Source organism: Podarcis liolepis (genome assembly GCF_965112155.1).
Source record: "Podarcis liolepis genome assembly, chromosome: 2".
Taxonomy (NCBI): Eukaryota; Metazoa; Chordata; class Lepidosauria; order Squamata; family Lacertidae; genus Podarcis; species Podarcis liolepis.
Genome location: NC_139555.1, coordinates 49,589,319 through 49,610,546, shown reverse-complemented (window position 1 = coordinate 49,610,546; position 21,228 = coordinate 49,589,319). Strand labels below are relative to the sequence as shown.

Below are 21,228 nucleotides of genomic sequence, written 5' to 3'. Positions count from 1 at the left end.
CCAACCATGGAATTCTCTTTACCCCAGCAGAGGTTCCCTTGAATGGAAAGGGAGGGGGAGAAAGGTGATTTCAGCATTTCCCCCCTTTCTCTTGCAGCCTCATGCTGTTTCCATAGATTTTTTTGGGTGGAGGGGTTCAGAGAGCAGCTGAAGAGACGGGGAATTAAAAGAAAACCCATCCCCACTTCAATTCAGTAACCTGGAATGAAGAGCCTTCCATGAGCAGGAGGACACAGTTGGATACAATCTTTTGTGTATATTGTTTATGGGGTTGCATATACTTTTTGCAAATTCTGTTATCTTCCAAACACAAAATCCATATAATGCACTAATTTGACAACCTCCTATTTGTTGTTTATTTAAAAGCTATCTGAAAATGAATATTGCCAAATCTGACTCCATTGTGTAAGGAAGCTGTTTAAAAACTTTTAACATGATAATTATGTCTTCTTTTCCACACTGATTGCAGGTTAGGAAATAGCAGCTTGTGTCTAGTTACTTTTTTCAAATGTGATTAACTTCTGAAAACACTAGGTTTATCAAGGAGTAAAAAGAGAAAACAACTGTGCCTAGTACAAGGTTACTGTGCAACTCTTCCAAATTTGTCTCAAATATTTGCATATTAAATAACTGATGTTATTTAATGACTCCAATACATTTGAGATCTGTTATGGTAATTGCATAATATATTTTTGGAGCAGCAGTTTTAGTAATGAAGAATGAAAGGTCCTAATATTAATACTGATGTCTTTATGGAACCAAAATGTTCTCATTTATTAGTTTGTTTATTTATTTTACTTATGACAGCTTTAATCCAAGACACATATAGAAAAAAATTGCCATATTCTCAAAAGATAGAACTTTGGAGAGATTATAATAATGTGTCTGATTTTTGCAAAAATTATTGATGAGATGATTTCAGGTTCCTATTCAGTACTATTCACATTTGGTTCAGTACCTGATAAGGGGTTATTTAATAAAACCACAGATGGTTTTCCTTCCAGCTATTGCACCGTATGTATTAACTGTTGAGTTAGAGGAATTTGTTAATTCTGTAGTAGATAAAAGAAGTATTACATGGCTTTAAAAGCCATCCATTGAAATGGCTTTTAAAAGAAGACTAGATAAATTCATGGAGAAGGCTTTCAATGGCTGCTAGCATAATGGTTGTCCTCTACCTCTACAGTTGGAGGCAGTAATGGAAACTGCAAGGAAGGGAGAGTGCTCAGGTGCTGCTTGTGAGTTTCCCACAGGGATCTGGTTGGCCACTGAGAGAACAGGATGCTAGTCTAGATGGGGCATTAGCCAGAGCTCTTTTTATATTCTTAAATATGCGAAGGAGTGTTTCAGCTGGAATACAAAGGTGTAATTTGTGCTGCCCTGTTTCTACAATCTCATTAATAGTGGGATCACTAAAGGTGCTTCCAGGCAACAGTTTATTGTTTCTTACTTTTTATCCTCTCTCTCTCTTTTAATCTTTCAGACAATGTAATAGCCAGTCCCAGAATTTGAGTGTAAATTTTACTACCATTTACTACCATTTCTGGGGATGTATTTTCAGCTTCAGGAAGTGCAACTTTTGTGTGAGTTTTCTGATGAAGTAAGCCAAGATGTCAAACATCCCTCCGTTTTCCCATCTCTTAAAACATGCACTTTTTTGTATACAAAAGTGGGTCCAGAGAGAGTTTTCTGAGCGGATGAGAAAGGCTACAGCTCTAATCTTGCACATGTTCTGGTTCTCACAGACAGTTTGAACAAAAATAAGTGGAAATCGGTCAGGCAGTGTAGAAGGATAATTAAAAACCCGATAGCAATAAAAGCAGCAAAATCTGAGCACTAAGCCTCTCACCTAGAAGCACCCTAGAAGAAAAGTAAAAATGAGAACCTGTGAACATAAAGGCAGGTACAGTAAGACTGCAAGTACGGCTGTGGGGAAGCAGAGTGTCTATTTCAGCTGAAACATTTCTGTGAATTCATCACATCTCATTCCATTTCATTTAGAGAGTTCCTTCCTGTTTTGCTACTTCTACTGGGGGGCGGGGGAGAGAGACTGCCTGAAGAGTGCTTCCCTGAGGGGATTAGCTAATAAGCAAAGGAGCCATATGAGAGTTAGCACCTTGCTTTGTCTGACAACATAGGATGAGTTTGCTTTCTTTGATCTACATTCACTACAACTGCTTCAGTCTGCAAACTACAGTAGAGCAAAAGTGCTGAAATTGTCTGTATCAGCAAGCCTATCCAGACACTTTTTTATTATAATTTGTTCCTAAATTTGCTTCAGGTGTTTTACTGATTTTAGGGTTTCTTTACAGTTTTAAAATATTTTAATTTTAATTTTTGAATGTATTTTTATTACTGAAGTATTTGCCATCCTTGGCTTCCTTAGGAAGAAAGTTAGGATATCAATTTATGTAAGCCGCCCAGAGTGGCTGGGGAAACCCAGCCAGATGAGTGGCTATAAATAATAAAATTGTTGTTGTTGTTGTTAATTAATTAATTAAGTGTCGGCTAAGTTTGTCCACACCTGGAGACTAAAAAGCACAATGAATTGGGTAGATGTTATGGTAATTTTAATTAATGGTTATCGAAAACTGTCAGCATATATAGCACAGTTGTTTATAATGGAGATTTAGAGTAATCATTTTGCCTTCCTCCTCTAAAGTTTTATATCTATGAGTCAAAGCATATTGATCAGTATTAGTATGTTGCCTTTTCAATATATGATTTATTTTTTATTCTAGAAGTGCTGACCTTCAAATATTTATATTCTTTATAGCTTTCACTATGCTTATGTTATATTGAGCTGCTGATGAAGTGGAACCTCGACTTACATCCACCTCTTCTCGCAGATGTTCTAAGTTGCGACCACGGCAAACCTGGAAGTAAACACCGGGTTTGCCGCGATTTGTGCATGCACGGAAGTGGCTTCTGCCATCTGCCTGTGCTCACAAGTGGCTGTCGACTCTACACATGCACAGAAACGTGCTGCCGCCGAATGCACACGCACACAATGGCACCTCCACTAGCGTCTGGTTTCGCTAAGTGGATGGGCCTCTGGAACGGATTATGATCACATGTAGAGGTTGTACTGTACAGGATTTGGCTTATTAAGCATTTATTACTGAGGTGTTTGCATATATAATAATTATACTGGATTTTAAATATATATTTTTCTTTAACAAAAAATTTTATGTGCACATGGGTTAAGGATCATTTGAATATTAAGAATGGCAATTACTGGTTAAGAAATTAAGAGGTGGGAATATCTTCATTCCATTTCCATGTGGGCATGCAATATGCCTGGTTTTGGCTGAAGTAATCAACAAGAGACATGTAGCAGCAAAGCAATAATTTAATTCTATAACCTTTATTTTAAAAAATATTACTGTGTATGATATTTAGAAATGAAACAGAACAGTAAGTAGCATGCTGTTTCCCCCCCTTCTGCTTGATTTGATTTGAGAATGCATTATCTCAGCCTGCAAGGATTGTCTTGACATTTACTTTTGTATTCAATTCAGCACTGAAGTTCTGAAGTGTTATTTCTTGTTGAAATAACATTCTCAACTAATCTAAGTCAGAATGTTCTATTTGAGGATTAATTAATACTTGTGGCTGCACTGGTTACTTTTGGGAAAATAATCATAGCCCCAAAGCTTGGGCAGGCCATTGAAAACTGACATTTTTAGCTTGGTAAGTTAAAACAGTGTGCTGGCCAGGTGACTCCATTTCTCAAAAATGCTGGCTTTTATTTTATGGAGTAGAGGTGCAAGTGCCCTGCCATATCTGCCACCAAATGCAGTAATTCCACCACCACTGGTCTTGCAAGTTCTGTTAGATTTGTCCAGCTCCGGCCCATCTGGAGCTGGTATGGCTCGTCTTATCTTCAGGACGAGGCAGTATAGTGCTACATTGCTAATCTTTATTTCTCAACTATACCGAGAACACACAAACGTACATCTTGCCTCTGCGAGAACAGAGAGGCAACTCTCTCTCGACAATGGAGAGACAGAACAAAGAAAACAGGAAACCAGTGTACGTCACATCCAGTCTCCCATTCCCGTGGGAACCCAACAGTAACTCGGACTGTGGAATGTAAACAATGTCTTGTGACATGCATCTGCTGCTCAGAGAGGGAAATAGAAACCAACAAGTTCAAGTCGAAATAGAATGTTGGAATATGACCTACTTATGTTGGGATCCAATGCTCCCGTGCCAAATTGCACAATCAATCCTCTTTCCTTTGGGCTGCTCTTAGCTGCAGGAACACTGTCTGTGGTCCTGAATCTATTGCTGCTGAATTCCGACCTAGCACCCTTGTCCCTGTTCAGGGTCCTTACTGCACTGAAGCACAAAAGCAACTGAGGCACTCCTGGACCTGCCTCCCAGCATCTCACTCAGACTGCTGCTTTTTCTTAGTGACTGAGGTAACTATGGATCAGGATAGTAAGCTACTTACTACTCTTCTGCTTCCTGACACATATGCTCAGATACAAATGTGTGGGAAGATTCCCCTTTCCACTGGGGAAGACAGTATGGAATTTCCACATACATAACATGGTTAACTTCCACTTGACACACAGTAACCTGTGTTTACCATGGATGTGTTCAGGTATGATACATTGGTGTGTTTGCTTCTTTTCAATATTTCAAACCCACCCTTCACCAGTTGGTCCCAAAGCAGGAGCACAACAATAAAACAACAGAAAATAACCAGATATATGTAACTAAAATATTATAAAATAAATCCATGTGGATAAAACTCAACATTGAGATTTTCAGAACATTCCATCCATAGCTGTGCTGAACGACTTAGATACTGCTCACAACCCTTTAACGATACCCTAGAGAAAGCTGAGAAACAGCTCTCTCACTGAGGTCCATTCATGGTTTAACAAATAAAGAACAATTGTTTGAGATTTCTAAAGCCAACAGGAGAAATGGATGCTAATTCATTTAAAATTAAGAGCAGCCAGATTTTCAAGATTTCATTGAGGTAGATGAATATCTCTATTTCAGTGCCCAATAATCACTTTTTAAATATTCTTTCATGGCTGTCAAATATCAAATTCAGTTGCCTGCCACTTTGCACTGCAGTCTCTCTGGAAGGCTGACATGCCTTTTCAAATGGGATGATTGCATTCTGCTTTGTAATGAACCTTCCTTCACACAGTGCCTTGTAATGAATATGGAGGTATCGTCATTGCCTCAATAGAAATGGATTGCGTGGTTTCTTCAATCAAAATGGGAGGTTATTCCAAAATATCTGATACGAACGATTCACCAGGTGCTGGTAATTAGACTATTAGTGAATTTTACACAATAGAATGATTTCTGGCTTCAATACCCCGAAACGACTTTCAGACACAATTTGAAGTTTTCTACTGTGGCATATCTAATGATCTGGTGCAATAAATGTGCCCATGTTAAATTCATTCCTTCAGTGAAGTCTAATTCTGAACATTTTTCATGCATCCTACTTGTTGCTATGAAGATATTAATCGCGTTTGGGAATCCAGTTTTCTTGCCAAGGAAGTAAGTAATAAAATCTGATGGTTTCACTTGCATCTATTATGGAGTAGTAGCTCAATACATTTATTCACATTATTAACTAGCAGAGAGCTGTCTTCATGATGAGCTAACTGAAACCTCATAAGACAATCAATTTTCCTAGGGTAAAAGTCTGCTTCAAGTTATAAGAATAACCCTTTGACTCACCAAGTTACTGCCAGGTTGGGAAACAGGTTCTTGAGAACAAATAAGGCTGGCTGGAGTGAGGCAAGAGCAAGGCAGGGGGGGGAAGGCAGATCAAGGATAATGGATGCAGCTACTTCCAGTTCATTGCTGTGAAAATGAACCTTTTTGCATGAACATGTTGGTGTCTTGCAGCCACTTGAGCCTGCTGTTGAATCAAATGGCATCTAAAGATGACCTGGCCTGAATTTACCAAAATCAGAATCTAAGCAATCTTGAAACACAGTCCATTGTTTGTAGGGTAATCAGAAGATACAGAACAGTTTGAAATTATGGCAAGGCTTTGAATTCTGCTTTGTAGAAGTAAGAGGCAAAGCCTATTTGAATAAGGCTGAAGGCCCCAAAAGACACAAGGGATAGGAAGAGGGAGAAAGAAAACAACCACCTCAAGCAACAAGAGCTGCAACAGAAACTGGATCCGTTTTCTGGGAGGGGATGGGCGATGGTGTTATTATTTTGTTTTTGTTTTTATTATGTCTTTTGTGTTTTTGCTTGTCTTTTTATGGTGCGAACTGCCCTGAGATCTATTTGTATGGTCTTGTGCTGTATTTTAATATTCCTAATGTACACAAACCAGAGATCTTTGTTTATGGGATAGCATGGAAATATAGCAAGGGAAACAGTATGACAGAGGTTGTGACAAGGCCACCCATGCATTTGGCAGGACAAAGTTCACCTTAGGTGACAGACTGTGAAGTACTGGGAAATGGAAAACAATTGTCAATTTATTCATTTATTAATTTTACCACTTTGAGTTTTCCATCTCTGACATCAGACAGCCTTGGGGCTTCATTGGAATGAAATATTAGTGAGGCAGGTTGTTGACAAATTGTTGCTCAGACATTAGATCACAGAGATAACATGACACTGATATTTTTATAGTGGTGGAGCTCATGCCTTATAGTGTCATTTGCTTCTTTAGCCCACAAGTTCCTGTTAGCAATTTCACTCCTCCGATGTTGCAGATGAGATTGTTGTAAATCACATGCCTGTCTGAGAAGAGTGTGGGAAACGGAAGACAGTCTTATTTCTTTTGCTGTAATGTACTTTCACTTTTGTTCGTTCCTGTTTCTTCTCTCAGAGCTGGAGAGAACGGACACCATTATGCTTTTGTCTGTACATAGTGTGTAAATAAATAGTAGATTAGATCTATGATGTCTCACTCTTCTTGCTGTGTTAAGCCAGAAGATTAGTGTGCATATATCATTATGATATATGTCACTAGGAAGCGCACTAGAAGAGAAGGGAGATGCCTTTTCCAGAGCTGCGCATACCAGAGGATGCTCTGAGTCTGGGGGCTTGCAGGCACCCCCAGGGCGTTTTTCCAACAGTTCCTGCATTGGCCAGAGCTTCATAGTGCTGAATTCCCACATAACATCCTATAAACAGATTTCACAAACAGATCCTACAAGTATAATATCCTACAAACAGATTTTTTTTTAATATACAGACTGTCCAATTTGAGTGTCTGCTCCAACTGTTCATGGCTCTTCCAAATAAAATGCAAGAGACTTGTGATTTCTGTGTTTCAATTATTAATGCAACTTTACTGTATTTTGTCAAATGTCCTTGAATTAGTATTTAAATGAATCAGCTATGCACATTTGCATTTATCTAAAAAAATATAACATATTCAGAAGTTCAGTTAAATTTATGCTCTCTGCAGAGAGTGATGTTATTTTCAAAGATTTTTAACAGCATGTGATTATGGAAGATTTGCAATGAATTGGAATAACATATCATTATGGCATGAATAAAGGGGGTTGTATCATTTTGAATATGGTGGAACAACTGCACATAAGAGAAGGGAATCTAGGCTGCAGAAAGAATTGTCTAAAATTATACAAAGGACATTTAAGAAATAACTTTTCCTTCCCCCTCCTTAAATTTCTAATTGTGAGCCATAACAATGGAAATCAGATTTGGTTTTTTAATTGCAATGGATGTGTGTCGATTGCTGGCATTGGTGCCCACTCTATTCCTGTGCCATATGAGCCTCATCAGCACTTGCACATTGGCACAATTATTGATAGCTCAGTTTTTAGGTCATTTTGTGTGCTGATTTTTGCCATCTTCTTTATGATACGACCCTAAATATGTACACAGCTTGCAAAATCACTAGTGAATATTATGTTTATCCACTATTTGCATAATTTCGTTATACAGTCATCTATCTGACTGCCCCCCGCCACAAGATGTTCAATGTGCAATGCCTATTAGAGGACATTAAGGCATTAAGAACAGGGACTTGTGGCCTTCATAACCCAGCCATTATAATACTACTTTTTAAATGTATTGTTTTGCTACTTCATTGTTTGCCACCCTGAGCTCCTTTGTAGCCCAACTGACATTTTGAAGAAAGAGATGATTTTTTAAAAAATAGAGATTGATACCCCCCACCACATTTGTTACATTTATTTTCTCCTACCATGTTTGCCCATTGCAACCCTGACAAAAATCAGTGGAAAATATTTAGCTGTTTTGGCTCTGTGTTAAAAAGAGGACGACTAATCTATAATCATGCCAGATTTGTTTGGATGTCAAACACCTATTTTATGGTAATTTACTGAAAGAATAAAAATATAAAGTAACCCATTTCCCCTTGCTGACATAACAATCTAATTGCATAAACTCTTTAATAGACCATGACCTCATTCTCACTGCAGCTTGCTAACAAGTAAAAGAAAGATACCATCAAGGAAGATGCTGCTTAATTGCAAACCAAGGTAGAGTTGAACATTATTATTACCAACTATTGTAGATGAGAGATAAAATGAGATCAAGCAAAGAAATGACCAAAACCTCATATCTAACAGGCCAACAGATATTCACCAGATTTCCCTATTACTACATTTTGAATGTCAAATCTACCTAAGAATTAAAAATATTGGTACTTTAAACAATTTCTATTTTATGGAATCTGTTAGCATGTCGTATGACAGATGCAAAATGCTATTCCACATCAGCTATCAAATCCTGCAAAATGGTAAATATTGCTACATGTCATCAAATATTCTGAAATATCAACAGTTGCATGTCAAACACTAAAACAAAACATCACTGGATGAAAAATATTGGTATAAAATATTTGATGAACATTTGACCGAACAATAGCTATAAAAATGCAGTGGAGATTTATGAAGAAAATGACTAGGAGAAAGATATGAACAGAGGGACCTGCCATATGCTAACTGAGACCATTGATCCATCTAGCTCAGTATTGTCTGTACAGACTGGAAGTTGCTCTCCTGGATTTCAAACATGGCTCTCTTCCATAACACGGCTAATACAGAGTGAGTCTTTTAAAAGAGGCCCCATGGAACATGTGTACTATGTATCCATGGGGCCTCTTTTAAAGGACTCACCCTGTAGATGCAAAGCCACTCCTCACTTGCATGTTCACTCACCACCATAAGGTCCCAAAGCAGGTTGCAAAACAAAAACATTAGTTTAGAACAAAATTAATCAACCAGCCATACACAATAATCATCACCTACCATGCAGTCATTTTTAAAGTGGTCATCATAGTTAAGCGTCCATGTGGTTCCAAACATGGTGAATGGATGAAAACAATTATTCAGTCTCTACGGCACTTGAGCAGAAATCATGAATCTATGTATTGGAAACTTTGTAATGCAGGTATACACGTCCCATTCTGCCTCCACTTTGGACACAAGCCGAGTTATCTGTACATATTAGAGGTACTGAGGGTGTCTCATTACTTGAGATTGCTGTAAAGCTGTAATGGCTGTTAAGCTGATTTTACCCAATCTAGCTAGAATGCACTGATTGCTTTTAGAAGTGATATGAAATTTTCCTTAGAGCCAGGAAAAGCCCTGATGTTAAAGTATATTGCATACTGTATTATTAAGACCAGGAAAATTAGTCTTATTTAAATAATATGATTGGCTCTATTGGAATATCTTGTTAGCTTATTTGAGATATGATGTATACTCTGTCCACCTTAATATGGTAGACAATCTTTGAACAGCAACCAAAATCCTAACTGTCTCAAAGTGGTGCACTGAAAAGAAATGGTTGACTAAGGATTGACTTGATACTGAGGGAAGGAACACAGAAAAAATGTAAAAATTTTTTTGAAGCTATTTGAAAGATTGCCTCTTCCTGCATATGCCTTTTCATAATGAAATTGGGTATGTATGCTTCCTTTGGCAAGGAGTACATACTGTCCACATTTCAAAGAAATTATGTAAATGCCAATGTATACAGGATTAAACTGACCTCTGCCCTATGTGGTGAACATCATAACTGTAGTCTCTCAGGGAAGAAACTTCCTGGCCATTAGTTCCTCCTGGGCACATAGGGGTAAAAAGGACTTCATTTTCTAGTTGAAAGTTACTCAGGCAACAAAGTGTACCTAAGATCCAGTGTGTCTTGTAATTATTATTATTATTATTAATCTGTAGTAGTAGTATGCCCCCCATCTGACTGGGTTGGCTCCTGGCTTGTCCTGACCCTGCCTTTTGGTCAGCATTCTGCTTGCTCTTCAGTCCTGAATCCTGGCTTGTTGTCTGGTTTGTCCTGCTACCCAGGTTCCCCTTCAATTCTGGCTCTGTTTCCGGTTTCTGACATTCACCAGATACCCATTTTAAAGCCCACTCTTCATGAAAGTCCCAGCAATGGTTCTAAGCAAATAAATGTAAAAGGCAGCATGCTCCGATCCTCTTGTAAAAATTTAAGTGGGGGAAAGAAATTTAGTAGGGATTTTTTTCTTAAAAGATTGCACCTTTATGCAGAAGCAGAATAAGAAAGAATGGGGTAGCAGGGGTGGGGTGAACTCATCAGGAAGGAAAACAGAGTGGAACCACAGTGATTCTCCAGTCTAAATGCCAGTATAATACAATTCTGTGATTGCCTAGTCTAGCACTGCAGAGCAAGGGTTTTGTTTTGTTTTAAATAAGCCACTTAAGGGTTGCAACAAGTGATTGGAGAACTTTGCAATACTTAATATGGTTTTCAATGTAATGCTTTATGTGCACAGTCAGGTTTCCAGCAGTAGAGTGGCACAAAGGGCAAAAATAAATAAATTGGCAAGTGGGCCCTGAACAAAGTCAAACTTCCCTTGGCAATCTACCCAAATAATTCATTTTCAAGTTACTTTGTGATTATGGTGAGTTACACTTGTTTTCTGCCTAATTGCCATTCACACATTACGGCATATTTTAAAATCAAACTCAAGTCTTGGACCGAGTTGAATAGTTACTTGAAGGTAGAGTCAATACTCTTAATTCCCTGAGCGTTGTGTGGGAGGTGATGTCCTCTGCATGCCCCCTGTTAGGTCTCACACATCCATAACTTATGTTCACCAGCAGCAGTACATGAAATTAGGCTGTATTATTTATTTTGCCACAGGACATAGTAAAATGTTTTTTTTTAAAAAAATGCATAGCTTGTTCCTTGGCATTCATAGTTCCTTGATCCTGTACTAATTTTCTTCTCAAGCTAAAGGATTTATTTATTTAAGCTTCTGCTTGAGTTAGTAGAAGCTGTTTATGCAATCTACGATGGAGTATGAGGCTTGGAGGCAGCAAGATGTGAATTTTGAACCTCTCTGTTCTTGTGCATTCATGGTGGATGGACTGGGCAGGCAAAATCTTGAATGCATGAAGAGGTGAAGAAAGTAGGATTGCTACGACTATTCATGCTCCTGACCTGCACACATTCAGTTTCATGTCTGTTGCTAGGACTCTATCCATGTGACTGGGAACTCTGGCAAATAGCTCTACAAATATACAGTTCCATCTACTTCCCCTCTGTGCATACATGAAACTGACTGCATGAAGACCAAAATGTATAATCCTAGTCATGCACATCTTGGTCTCTTATATCTACCCTCATATGAAAGTCCCTTATATTGAGTTAGACCATTGGTGATCCTGCCCTGGAGTGTTTATGCTGCTGCCTGGCAACAGCTCTCTAACATTTCGGACAACACTACCTGGAATTACTGGGGTTTGAACCTGAGTCCTTCCTGCGTGTAAAGTATGTGTTCTACTACTAAGCTGAGACTATGCCCCACTTCCACTGACCGTAAACTCTGAAGACACCTTCAGATATCCAAAGTCTGCTGGAAGACATTTCTATTGTATCCTTGTAGTTGTAGTCCCTCCCCACTTTATTTTTCAGATGTTCGTCCCTAAAAGAGGCCCTCTGTAGAGTGGTAAAACAAAAATAAATTAGTTTTTTTAAAAAACTACACATCACTTTCCCCCTCCATAGAGAGTTGCTCAAAGCGGCTTACAAAAAGCAGCTATAAAACTAGTTTATCCAACTACTAAAATGCAAATGAACAGATTAATAGTAGCAGCAAAAGCATAGAGGGGGGATTCCAAATGTAGACCTCAAAGCATAAGGAAAAGAATCTCTTAAACTGTACAATTTCACTATTATTAAATAAATATTATACAAAAAGTGATGCAATGTGGTAAGTTTACACTAAAGCATGACAAAAGGAAGGCTCAAAAAAACCCCATCCACTTTCAACCAAAGAGCAGAAACTAATGAAAAAATGTTGTCTGCCACCTTCAAACTCAGAACCTTCCTTGAAACTCTTAATTGCCATTTCTGAATATGGGACATCTGTATTTGCTTCTTCCTGGAGTGACATGTCATTTTCATACAAATTTTTTTGGGAAAGGTGGAAATAGGAAAGTGTGAAGTTCTCCTGCCAGCTGAATCCTCCAACTAATTCAAAAGCCTCAGTGCTGCTAGCTGACAGCATTCAAACATCGGGAGTCTGACCTCCCAAAATTGAGATTGGTTTCCAGTTGTTGCACTGTGAATCCAGGATTTCTTTTTTTCTTTTCTTTTTTAAGGTGGCACCTACTCAGAGCTGCTTTCCTTGTGGCATATATACCCTCGAAAACCACAGTCACACATGACAATCTACATGCAGTAAAACCAATACTCGTTTCATTTATTATTAAAATGTTTATATACTGTGTTTCCCTTATAAAGAGTGTGAAACTACATAAATACACAATATAACACTCACAAGAACATAAACATGATAATCCAAGTCAACACTTTCCTGGCAGAATGAAGGAGGTACTTTCTTACATGGCTATGCTCCCTTTCCTATGAAATGATGGAGACATTTTTTTAAAATGACTTAGGGTTTACCTCTTTTTCTCCATCTGCAACTATTTTCAATAATAAGGAGGAGAGCAAGTACTCTAGGTACTCAAACTATAACACTATGGTTGAAGGCAGGGGTGGGGAATATTTTTTCAGTCTAAGCGACAGATTTATAGCCATCCAAGCGTCATATGCCCATGGTAGGTGTTCTGAGAGGGAAAAACAGATTTTTTTCTTAGCGTGAATTTCAGTTTAGAGATTGGAGGAGGGACACATGACATTCTTGTTAGGATTGACTCCCCCTACCGGAGACAGGCAGGGTCTTCAACTTGCAACATCCTCTCCAGAGGGGAGAAGTCACCCCATCTCTCCAGACTGAGTAGCAGAGCGGAATAACACCTCAACCCTCAAGCAGGTGCCATCTTAGTCCATTTTGGTGTCAAGGGAGGGCCATCCAGAAAGGACTCTTGGGCCCCTGGGTGTGAGGGGGAGGAGGGAGAGTATCCAGCTTTATCTGGGGAATAGCCCCTCTTTCCCCTATGCATGCATGTGGGCCGTTTGTACTTGTGTTTACTCTTATGGTGATGAAGTTCGTCTGAGTGCAACCCGCCCTCCCCTGAGGGAATCATTAATCTCTGAGGAGATAAACCCCTTCATCCAAGAAAGCAATTTTGGGAAATTTCCTGAACTAAGGAATGTATCAGAACCAGAGGAGGGGTTTCCTCATACTCTCCCCTGCCTGTTCTGATGAAGAACCTGAAGACTCACCCAAGGCTGCTTACCTGGGATCTCCAAATGTACAGGCCTCCTCCACTTTGCCAACATCTCGAGGAGAGAGGCTGCCCTGCTAAGGCAAAGTCATCCTGCATGCAGATGCAGTGAAAGGGCAGGAATGTGACTGAGGACACTGCAGCTGCTGCTCAAGTCTCCCAAGTAGCGCTGGGACCCAAAGGCGCAGTTATAATTCAGCCACTCAGAGCAGGGAGAGAGCACAGAGAACGTGAAAGCCACTAGAACAACAGGTGCAGCAATCACGTCTCTAGGAGCTGTTGGGGCCTCCTGAAGATATGCTGAGTTGTGGAAACCAAATGGTGTTCCCGCCTTTTTCAGAAAAGGGCGGGAAACGCAAGCTCCTGGCCCTGTCACCTCTGTGGGCTCCTCCTGTGCCTGCCTGGCCATCAGCTGCCCCCTACACTCTTCCCTTCCCCAGACAACAGGGGAGAGAACATGAAGAGAATGAAGGAGAAATGAAGAAGGGGGGGGGCAGTCAACAAGAGAACCCAGTGAAAAAACTCACTCAGAAAGATGTTCTAGCAAACAGGATGAAGGAGAGGACTAGACAAAGGGAAAACCCACTGAAAACAAGCACTCAAGCAAGCATTTCTCTCTCACACACAGAGAGACACAAAGACCAAACCTTCCCCTGCTGGAGGCAGAGGATGTTGCAAGTTGAAAACCCTGCCTGTCTCTAGTAGGGGGAGTCATCCCTATCAGGAATGCCATCCCCCTCCATCTGGTAAAACTGGGCAGAGCAAAGGTTGTACCAAGCTAGAGGCATTGTCATGGTTCAAAGACACATTCCATCCAGGCAAAATACTTGGGATGTGAAGAAGGGTTTGTGAGACATATGGTGTGGGGAGAATTCCAAGGGTCAGATAGAAATAGCTCAGGGGCCACATTTGTCCCATAGGCTTGAGGTTTCCCACTCCTCATTTAAGTGGCCTTTAAGAAAGCAATGTGCAAAACACATTTGGGGAGCCCACCTGACAATTTTGGTTACAATTCACTGAAATTGTTCCCTTCCGTGAATCTGTTACTGTCAAACCTTTCAAACTTCTGATTCAAAACAAAATGTATTCACAGTAGGCTACAGAAAAAGAAATATCAATTTCATCATTGTGCTAATAAAACTAATCTGAGGGGAAATTTCAGCATTGAAGTCTACTGCAATAAAATTATAGAAGATGTAGCATAAATCCTTTTCTTTCTTTCTTTTAGTTTAGAGAGATTATACTGCAAAAGTTATATTGAATGAGTGAATGAATTCAACTGATTTCAAAGGTGGAGGCTTACTAGCCATGGCCCAGTAGTGTGATTATAGTGAGAATGAATTTTATTTTGAGAAGTTGAAATGTCCCAAATTTATATGGGAATCCCTCAACTGAAACAGCTAGCTGCTCACCTCAGTTACCCTGTAATGTACAAGATAAAATATTTTGACTGTGCTTGAAGGATGAACAGAGTGAGTTATTTTTTAACAAGAATTCAGCAGAAAAGAAAAGCATTATAAACACAGAAGCAAAGCATATATTTGTACACAAATGATCGTACATGCAAGCAAATAGATCCCTTTGAGCTCAGAAATTTCAGACAGCCAGTACTTATACACCTGGCTTCCTCCTTCTCCCTTCCTCCCCATCCCTGAGACACACACCTAGCAGTCTTAACTAGCAAATTCTAAAAACAGAGTCTGTCTTCTTCTGACATCCCATTCCACTCTGCTGGCATCATCATCAGTCATAGCTGTCATCCCCTTACAGACTCATTATAAATCAAGCAACTGGCAACATACCAACTGCATTCATTTTCTCTCAATGCTACCATACACTTAATATCACAATCCTATACATGTTTTAAGTATCAGCATGGTCAGTATACACAGGACTGCAGCCTTAGCTCAACATGTTGTTGTGGACTAACTTGGCACAGACTAACACCTTTCACACCAATGTGTGCAAAAGGAAGAAAGAGACTGGTCAATATTCCTTTGTACTGAATATCACCTCTTTATTTTGCAAGTCCGAGACAGCAATTGCACAAGGCCACATTAGCCAAGTAGTCCAAATGATGCTTGCTAGTAGTATTTCTTAATGAAATGAAAGGCAGAATGCAAATGATTTTTAAAATAATTTAATAAAAATAAGTATTACTCTGTGAAAGAGTATACTGCCCACTGAGATGCTCTTCAGCAACATTAGTTTGCCACATTGTGGTTCCTTGGAAACTTATCACACTATGGTTATAATTACTGCTGTTAATATACTGCTTTTTGGCGCAAATGCCCCTTAAGCGGTGAACAGCACAATGAAGCCCTCAAATCAGGAGTGCCATCTCACCCTCAGGATTGTGGGTGCCTGCCACCATAAGACAGATGTTCGACATCACACACACATGCCTTCATATAGTGCATGTGACATCACACACACTATGGGCAGGCATGTGCTTGTGACAGTGCATAACTGCAATGTGGCGGCTGGTGGCAACAGAGGTTCCTCTTCCCCCTCCTCTCCGCAGCCAGTGAGCCACCCTTTTCTGTGGGAAGGGACTCAGACTCGGAGGCAGAGAGACTCTGCCTCCATGTCCAAGCCCTTCCCCCTGGAAATGGGTGTCACACTCATTGGGTGCGGAGAGTGGAGCTGAACAGCTTCTCTCTCAGGGGCACACCACACTGACTGGCGGGCTGCCTCTCTCTCGGAGGCAGCACTGCTGCCGCCTGCTGGCTTCACTCATTGACTCTGTGGGTGCCTGGCCCCCACAATTATATTATTGCGGGTGCCCAAGCACCCATGGCCTCCTGGAGTTGGCTCCTATGCCTCAAATCAGTGCCGTAGCGTGGGTTGTCAGCACCCGGGGCAAGGCAAGTAATTTGCGCCCCCTAACCCACGGATTTGCGCCCCCTAACCCACGGATTTGCGCCCCCTAACCCTAACCCCCAGATGTTGTGCCCGGTGCGGCCAGCCCCCCCTGCACCCCCACGCTACGCCACTGCCTCAAATATATAGTAGAGCACAATAAAATGCTGTAAATCAATCAAAACAATATGAAACAGCAAAATCACAACAAAGGAGGACCAGAAGAAAGTCTTTGCAAGCTAGAGGACTGAATTAATACTCTTTGGTAAGAATCATAGACAATGTGATATCGAAAGGGTTCCCTAAACGCAAAACTTCCACTAAGTCACAGAGATCCAACACTGTATATATACAAACAAAGACCCTGGATAGCATGGACTTACACATTCACTTCATTTGTGATAGCAGCAGCTTTGAACTCACACTATGTCTTCATACGCACAATTCCAACTCTTGCTGCAAACAGGGAAACTCTAGAGAAGATGTGGATTCTGAATATGCATTAGAGCTCCAGTGGAGCCAAAGAAGCTCTGAATTAGGGCATGTGGATTTTCAACAGTCAGCCATTCTGGAAACACCAGTGATTATTCAGTATATCACAATAACAGTATACTCTGTTCCCTACTGTTTGTTCCCAATTTCTTATAGTCCATGGTTTTGGTAAGTATATTAAAATGCACCTTAACAAATTAGTAGTCATAATTATTTCAAATGGTAAAAAATAGTCTTACATTTTCAGTCCAGGTATAATAGTTTTCATTAAATCCAAATGCTGCCCCTAGTCCTGAAAGTTGTACATTTTCGGTCCCCCTTTAACAAAATTATACCTAACTTGAATTTACAGTGATATTGCTTCTGGTTCCACAGTTTGGTAACATAATGTTGAGCCAGTAAAAGTTAGATAATTTAGCAGTCATTGTCAAAGGTAATGAATCAAGGCTGAACATTTATATTAGGGGTTCCTTGAATTAACCAGTGCCAACTTCATCTTGTTTTATGACTTTAGAATAATTTTACATTGTGATTGCTAATTAAATATATATAATTTAAGCTGCAATACAATTTTATTGATATCTCAGCACTCATCATCTTTGCAACTGCTAACACTGTACATAATGTCTGTGAATCCAGGAAAAGTAAGGCCTGCTAAAGGGCATTCAGTTCAATGGGATCTGAGTCTTCTTTCAATTATGTTGATTTGGGTGCATCAGTACCATTACCTGTAACCATGGCTCATCTAAGGATCAGATTCATACAGTAGGAAAGAGATTTATCTCACTTTCCCATGAGCCGCCATGAGGAAACCTGGAAACTGATTTTGACTAGGTGGCTCAAACACCAGCATACTAGCAACTGGACATTTACTTCAACACAATACACAAAGGGCAAACTCCTTTCACCCAAAGGGGCTGACAGGTTTCCCACAAGTGAGGAACAGCAACAATCCAGGTGGTAACTCAGCATCTTCTTACTTTCCAAGAAATATCACAGGAAGTGTGGAACATGCTTGAGAGTGAAGTCCAGCTTCCAGACTGGGACTTTAAAACCACTGCAGGCTCAGGGGTTTCAGTGGGGTTTCTTTTGCCATTTGGCAAAGAGACAGTTCTACTTTAGTCTCATCTCTCCCCCCTCCCCCCCAGTAGTTTGTCCAACCCAACACATGTTTACTTGGAAGACTGACTGAATGCAATGTTAAGAAACACTATCTAAAAATGGATGCTCAGTGACTCCAAATTATAATAGGTTGCCTCTGCACTGGTATATTATCCTTTCATTTTGCTAGCAAATGAGAACCCAAAGTTGCACAACCAGATGAAATTTTGATTTTCCATTTCTGCAAAGTAAGAAATCGAAACAACAGGATGTAAACCAAGCCTATTGGTCTTAGAGAAAAGGGCTTAAAAGCATATCCATCTTTGGGGGAGGAGGGGAAAAATATGTAACTCTTACTTATTTCTTCCCTAAAATAGAAAAGCCTCGGAGGCAGAGTATGTGGTTTGCATGCAAAATGTCCCCAGTCAATCCCTGGCATTTCCAGATAGGTGGTGTTGAGGACGATTTCTGCCTGAAACCACTGGTGGAGGAAAGGGGGGAGCGGGGGTGATGGGCTACCCTGGGCAGTGGAGTGGCAGGGTCCCTGCTGGCTGAAGGGAGGAGGAAAGCGGGGAGGAGCTGAGATGCTGAGCCACTCACTGGTGGTGCCACGAGGAGGGCTCTGGTCGTAGTTCTATTGTTTGGTTAAAGGGCCAGAGGTGGGGAAGGGGGGTGTCATGTTGGCTGGCAGGAAAGGAGGCGGGGAGGGAGAGTGAGGAGGTGGAAAGGCTCTCCCGAAGGAACTCGTGCATGAGCAGCCAGTGACCTTTTGTGCTTCAGGGTCTGCTAATCAGTTCATTACTTACCTAGACTCAGGAAAGTTTAAGATAGCAGCCCTTATCTGACCACACCATCCATAGGCACCAACTACCTATGGCTGAGGGGATATCAAGAAGGGAAGGATAGTCGAAGGGGAGAAGAGAACCATGGCAATCCAGCAGGGCTCCCGGATGAGGAACAGCGAGAGAGGCAGCAAACTCAGTGACCACCCGGGTGGCAAAAACCCTAGCTATGCCACTGCCCGAAACCCTGGAAAAGCATCACTAGTCAGATGGAAAAACTAGTCTAGATGGAAAAAGAGTCTGACAAGGAATAAAGCAGCTTCCTTTTCTCTCTTCCTAATAATGAGTCTCTATACTAAATTTCATTGAAAGTACCCATCTCACCAATGGAATCCAATGTGTTTGCAGTATTTTGTGTGTGAAAATTATGAAGTTCAATAAGAATAAAATGCTCTTTGAAAATTTACAATGAAGCTGGGGTATATGGTAGAAGAGATGTTAACCAGAGTAGATTTTCATTGATTAGAACAGACAGTGATATATCACTCTCTGCCACAAGACAATTTCATGGCCATGTTCTAAATCAACAAAATGTTATTTATTTAAGCAACTGAACTTTACAAATAAGGGCAAGAAATTCACAACTGAAAGGATCTAGGGAGCAACAGAAACAGTTTTCAGACTGATTTTTTTAAAAAAATAACAAAATAGATTCAGACAAAAGAAAATTATCAAGTTAATATTTCAAATTAAAGAAAGCAACCAATCATTCCAAATAACTCATTGAACAATTGAAGATACTGTTGCCTCGTGCTGTCCAGTCTATAAGGCAAGATCAAACCACAGCAAAGCATGCTACGTTCCTACTATGTTCCTACAAAGGATCAAATCTATCACTTTTTGCACTTCCTAGGAAGAGTTCCATACTATAACAATTAGCATGGGTTATTTTATTGATTTAGAACATCTAAACTGAGTACAAGGGCACACTGTTCAAGATTATTTTTCAAGTTCTCTCTGTCTAAAGGACCTGAACAAGATCAGTCATAGGCCAACTGGAAGTGTGATAGGATTTTCCTTTCCATGCAGCTTTATCTTCACTCTGTTTTTCCTATCACTACTAGTATCCACCAGCAAATCAGATATTACTCTGTAAGTATGTTCAACCTATCCTCCATTGCATGGAGAGCCATTAGTTGCCATCTGACCTTTTTGCCTGCCCAGTGTACCTGTACTGTCCCCACTGCCTTTACTGGGATGGAACATCAAGTATATCCTGTGAACATAAAAGCTAATGCACATGGCCAAAAGTGTGCAGTCCATTACCAGATTTTTTTTTTCCTGGGGGGTTGATCATGTGATTATTTTTGCTTACATACATCCTGGAGTTTACACTAAAAGGCCACACATAGTGCATAGATAAACTATGGAATCTATGGATTAGATAAATTGATGGAAGTAAAGGCTATCACTTAGAGCAGGCATCCCCAGATTCAGCCCTCCAGATGTTTTGGGGCTACAACTCCCATCATCCCTAGCTAACAGAACCAGTGGTCAGGGATGATGGGAATTGTAGTCCCAAAGCATCTGGAGGACCGAGTTTGTGGATGCCTGACTTAGAGGAAATGTAAGTAGTGACCTTCAGAGAATATTTAAGACTTTTTGGGACTTCATCACAATGCTATTTTGCATTATCTGTTAGTCCCCCTGTGCCTCACTTTGCCATTAAGAGAATGATCTCCAAGTATGCAATTGAATATCTTCAGCACTACTATGGTATTCTTTCAGATTGCAACTGATTTCCAGTGCTTTATTCTGCAGAAAAGGGAACAAGGGCTATGTCACCTGTTGGGTTTCTACTTTATTTGGCAAATCATATAGTGTGCTGTGCCTTGGATTTTCCAGTTGTAAAATATATGTAAGCACTGCTTAAGCTGAATTATATGTAGATATAAACATGGTGATGCTCTTTAGAACAGCCATTGAAAATAATGAATGAATGTTAAACACATGCCACAATGGTGTTCTATGGCTTTATTTTCACTTTTAACAAAGGTGGCTGTAGATATATCCAAAATGGTGTTGCTTATACCCAATTTAATATCTGAATTTGGTACTCTAAAATGAGGCAATACATGGTGGTTGAACTCAACTTGGTAAACAAATAACAAAAAACAAAAACAAAAAAAAACACCCCTCCCCACCTTCTCACTATATAGAAGGATCTGGAAACTTCTGTTTCAGTGTATCTGAAGAAGTGTGCATGCACACGAAAGCTCATACCAAGAACTAACTTAGTTGGTCTTTAAGGTGCTACTGGAAGGAATTTTTTTATTTTGACTATGGCAGACCAACACGGCTACCTATCT

The 21,228-nt window shown here is 40.1% G+C and overlaps 1 protein-coding gene across 8 annotated transcripts in view; it reads right to left on the bottom strand.

Annotated features, from left to right (window-relative positions):
• KCNIP1 (potassium voltage-gated channel interacting protein 1) overlaps positions 1-21,228 on the bottom strand; it is a 565,439-nt gene that overhangs the window by 263,398 nt on the left and 280,813 nt on the right. Inside the window, exon 1 of one of the 8 annotated variants that reach the window (XM_083482879.1) lies at positions 13,635-13,991. The exons of the other annotated variants lie outside the window; for them this stretch is intronic. Coding sequence (XP_083339005.1) covers positions 13,635-13,677 — 43 coding nt within the window. The 5' untranslated portion in view covers positions 13,678-13,991. Of the gene's footprint in view, positions 1-13,634; positions 13,992-21,228 lie in introns of those variants that run through there. 8 annotated transcript variants of the gene reach the window in all.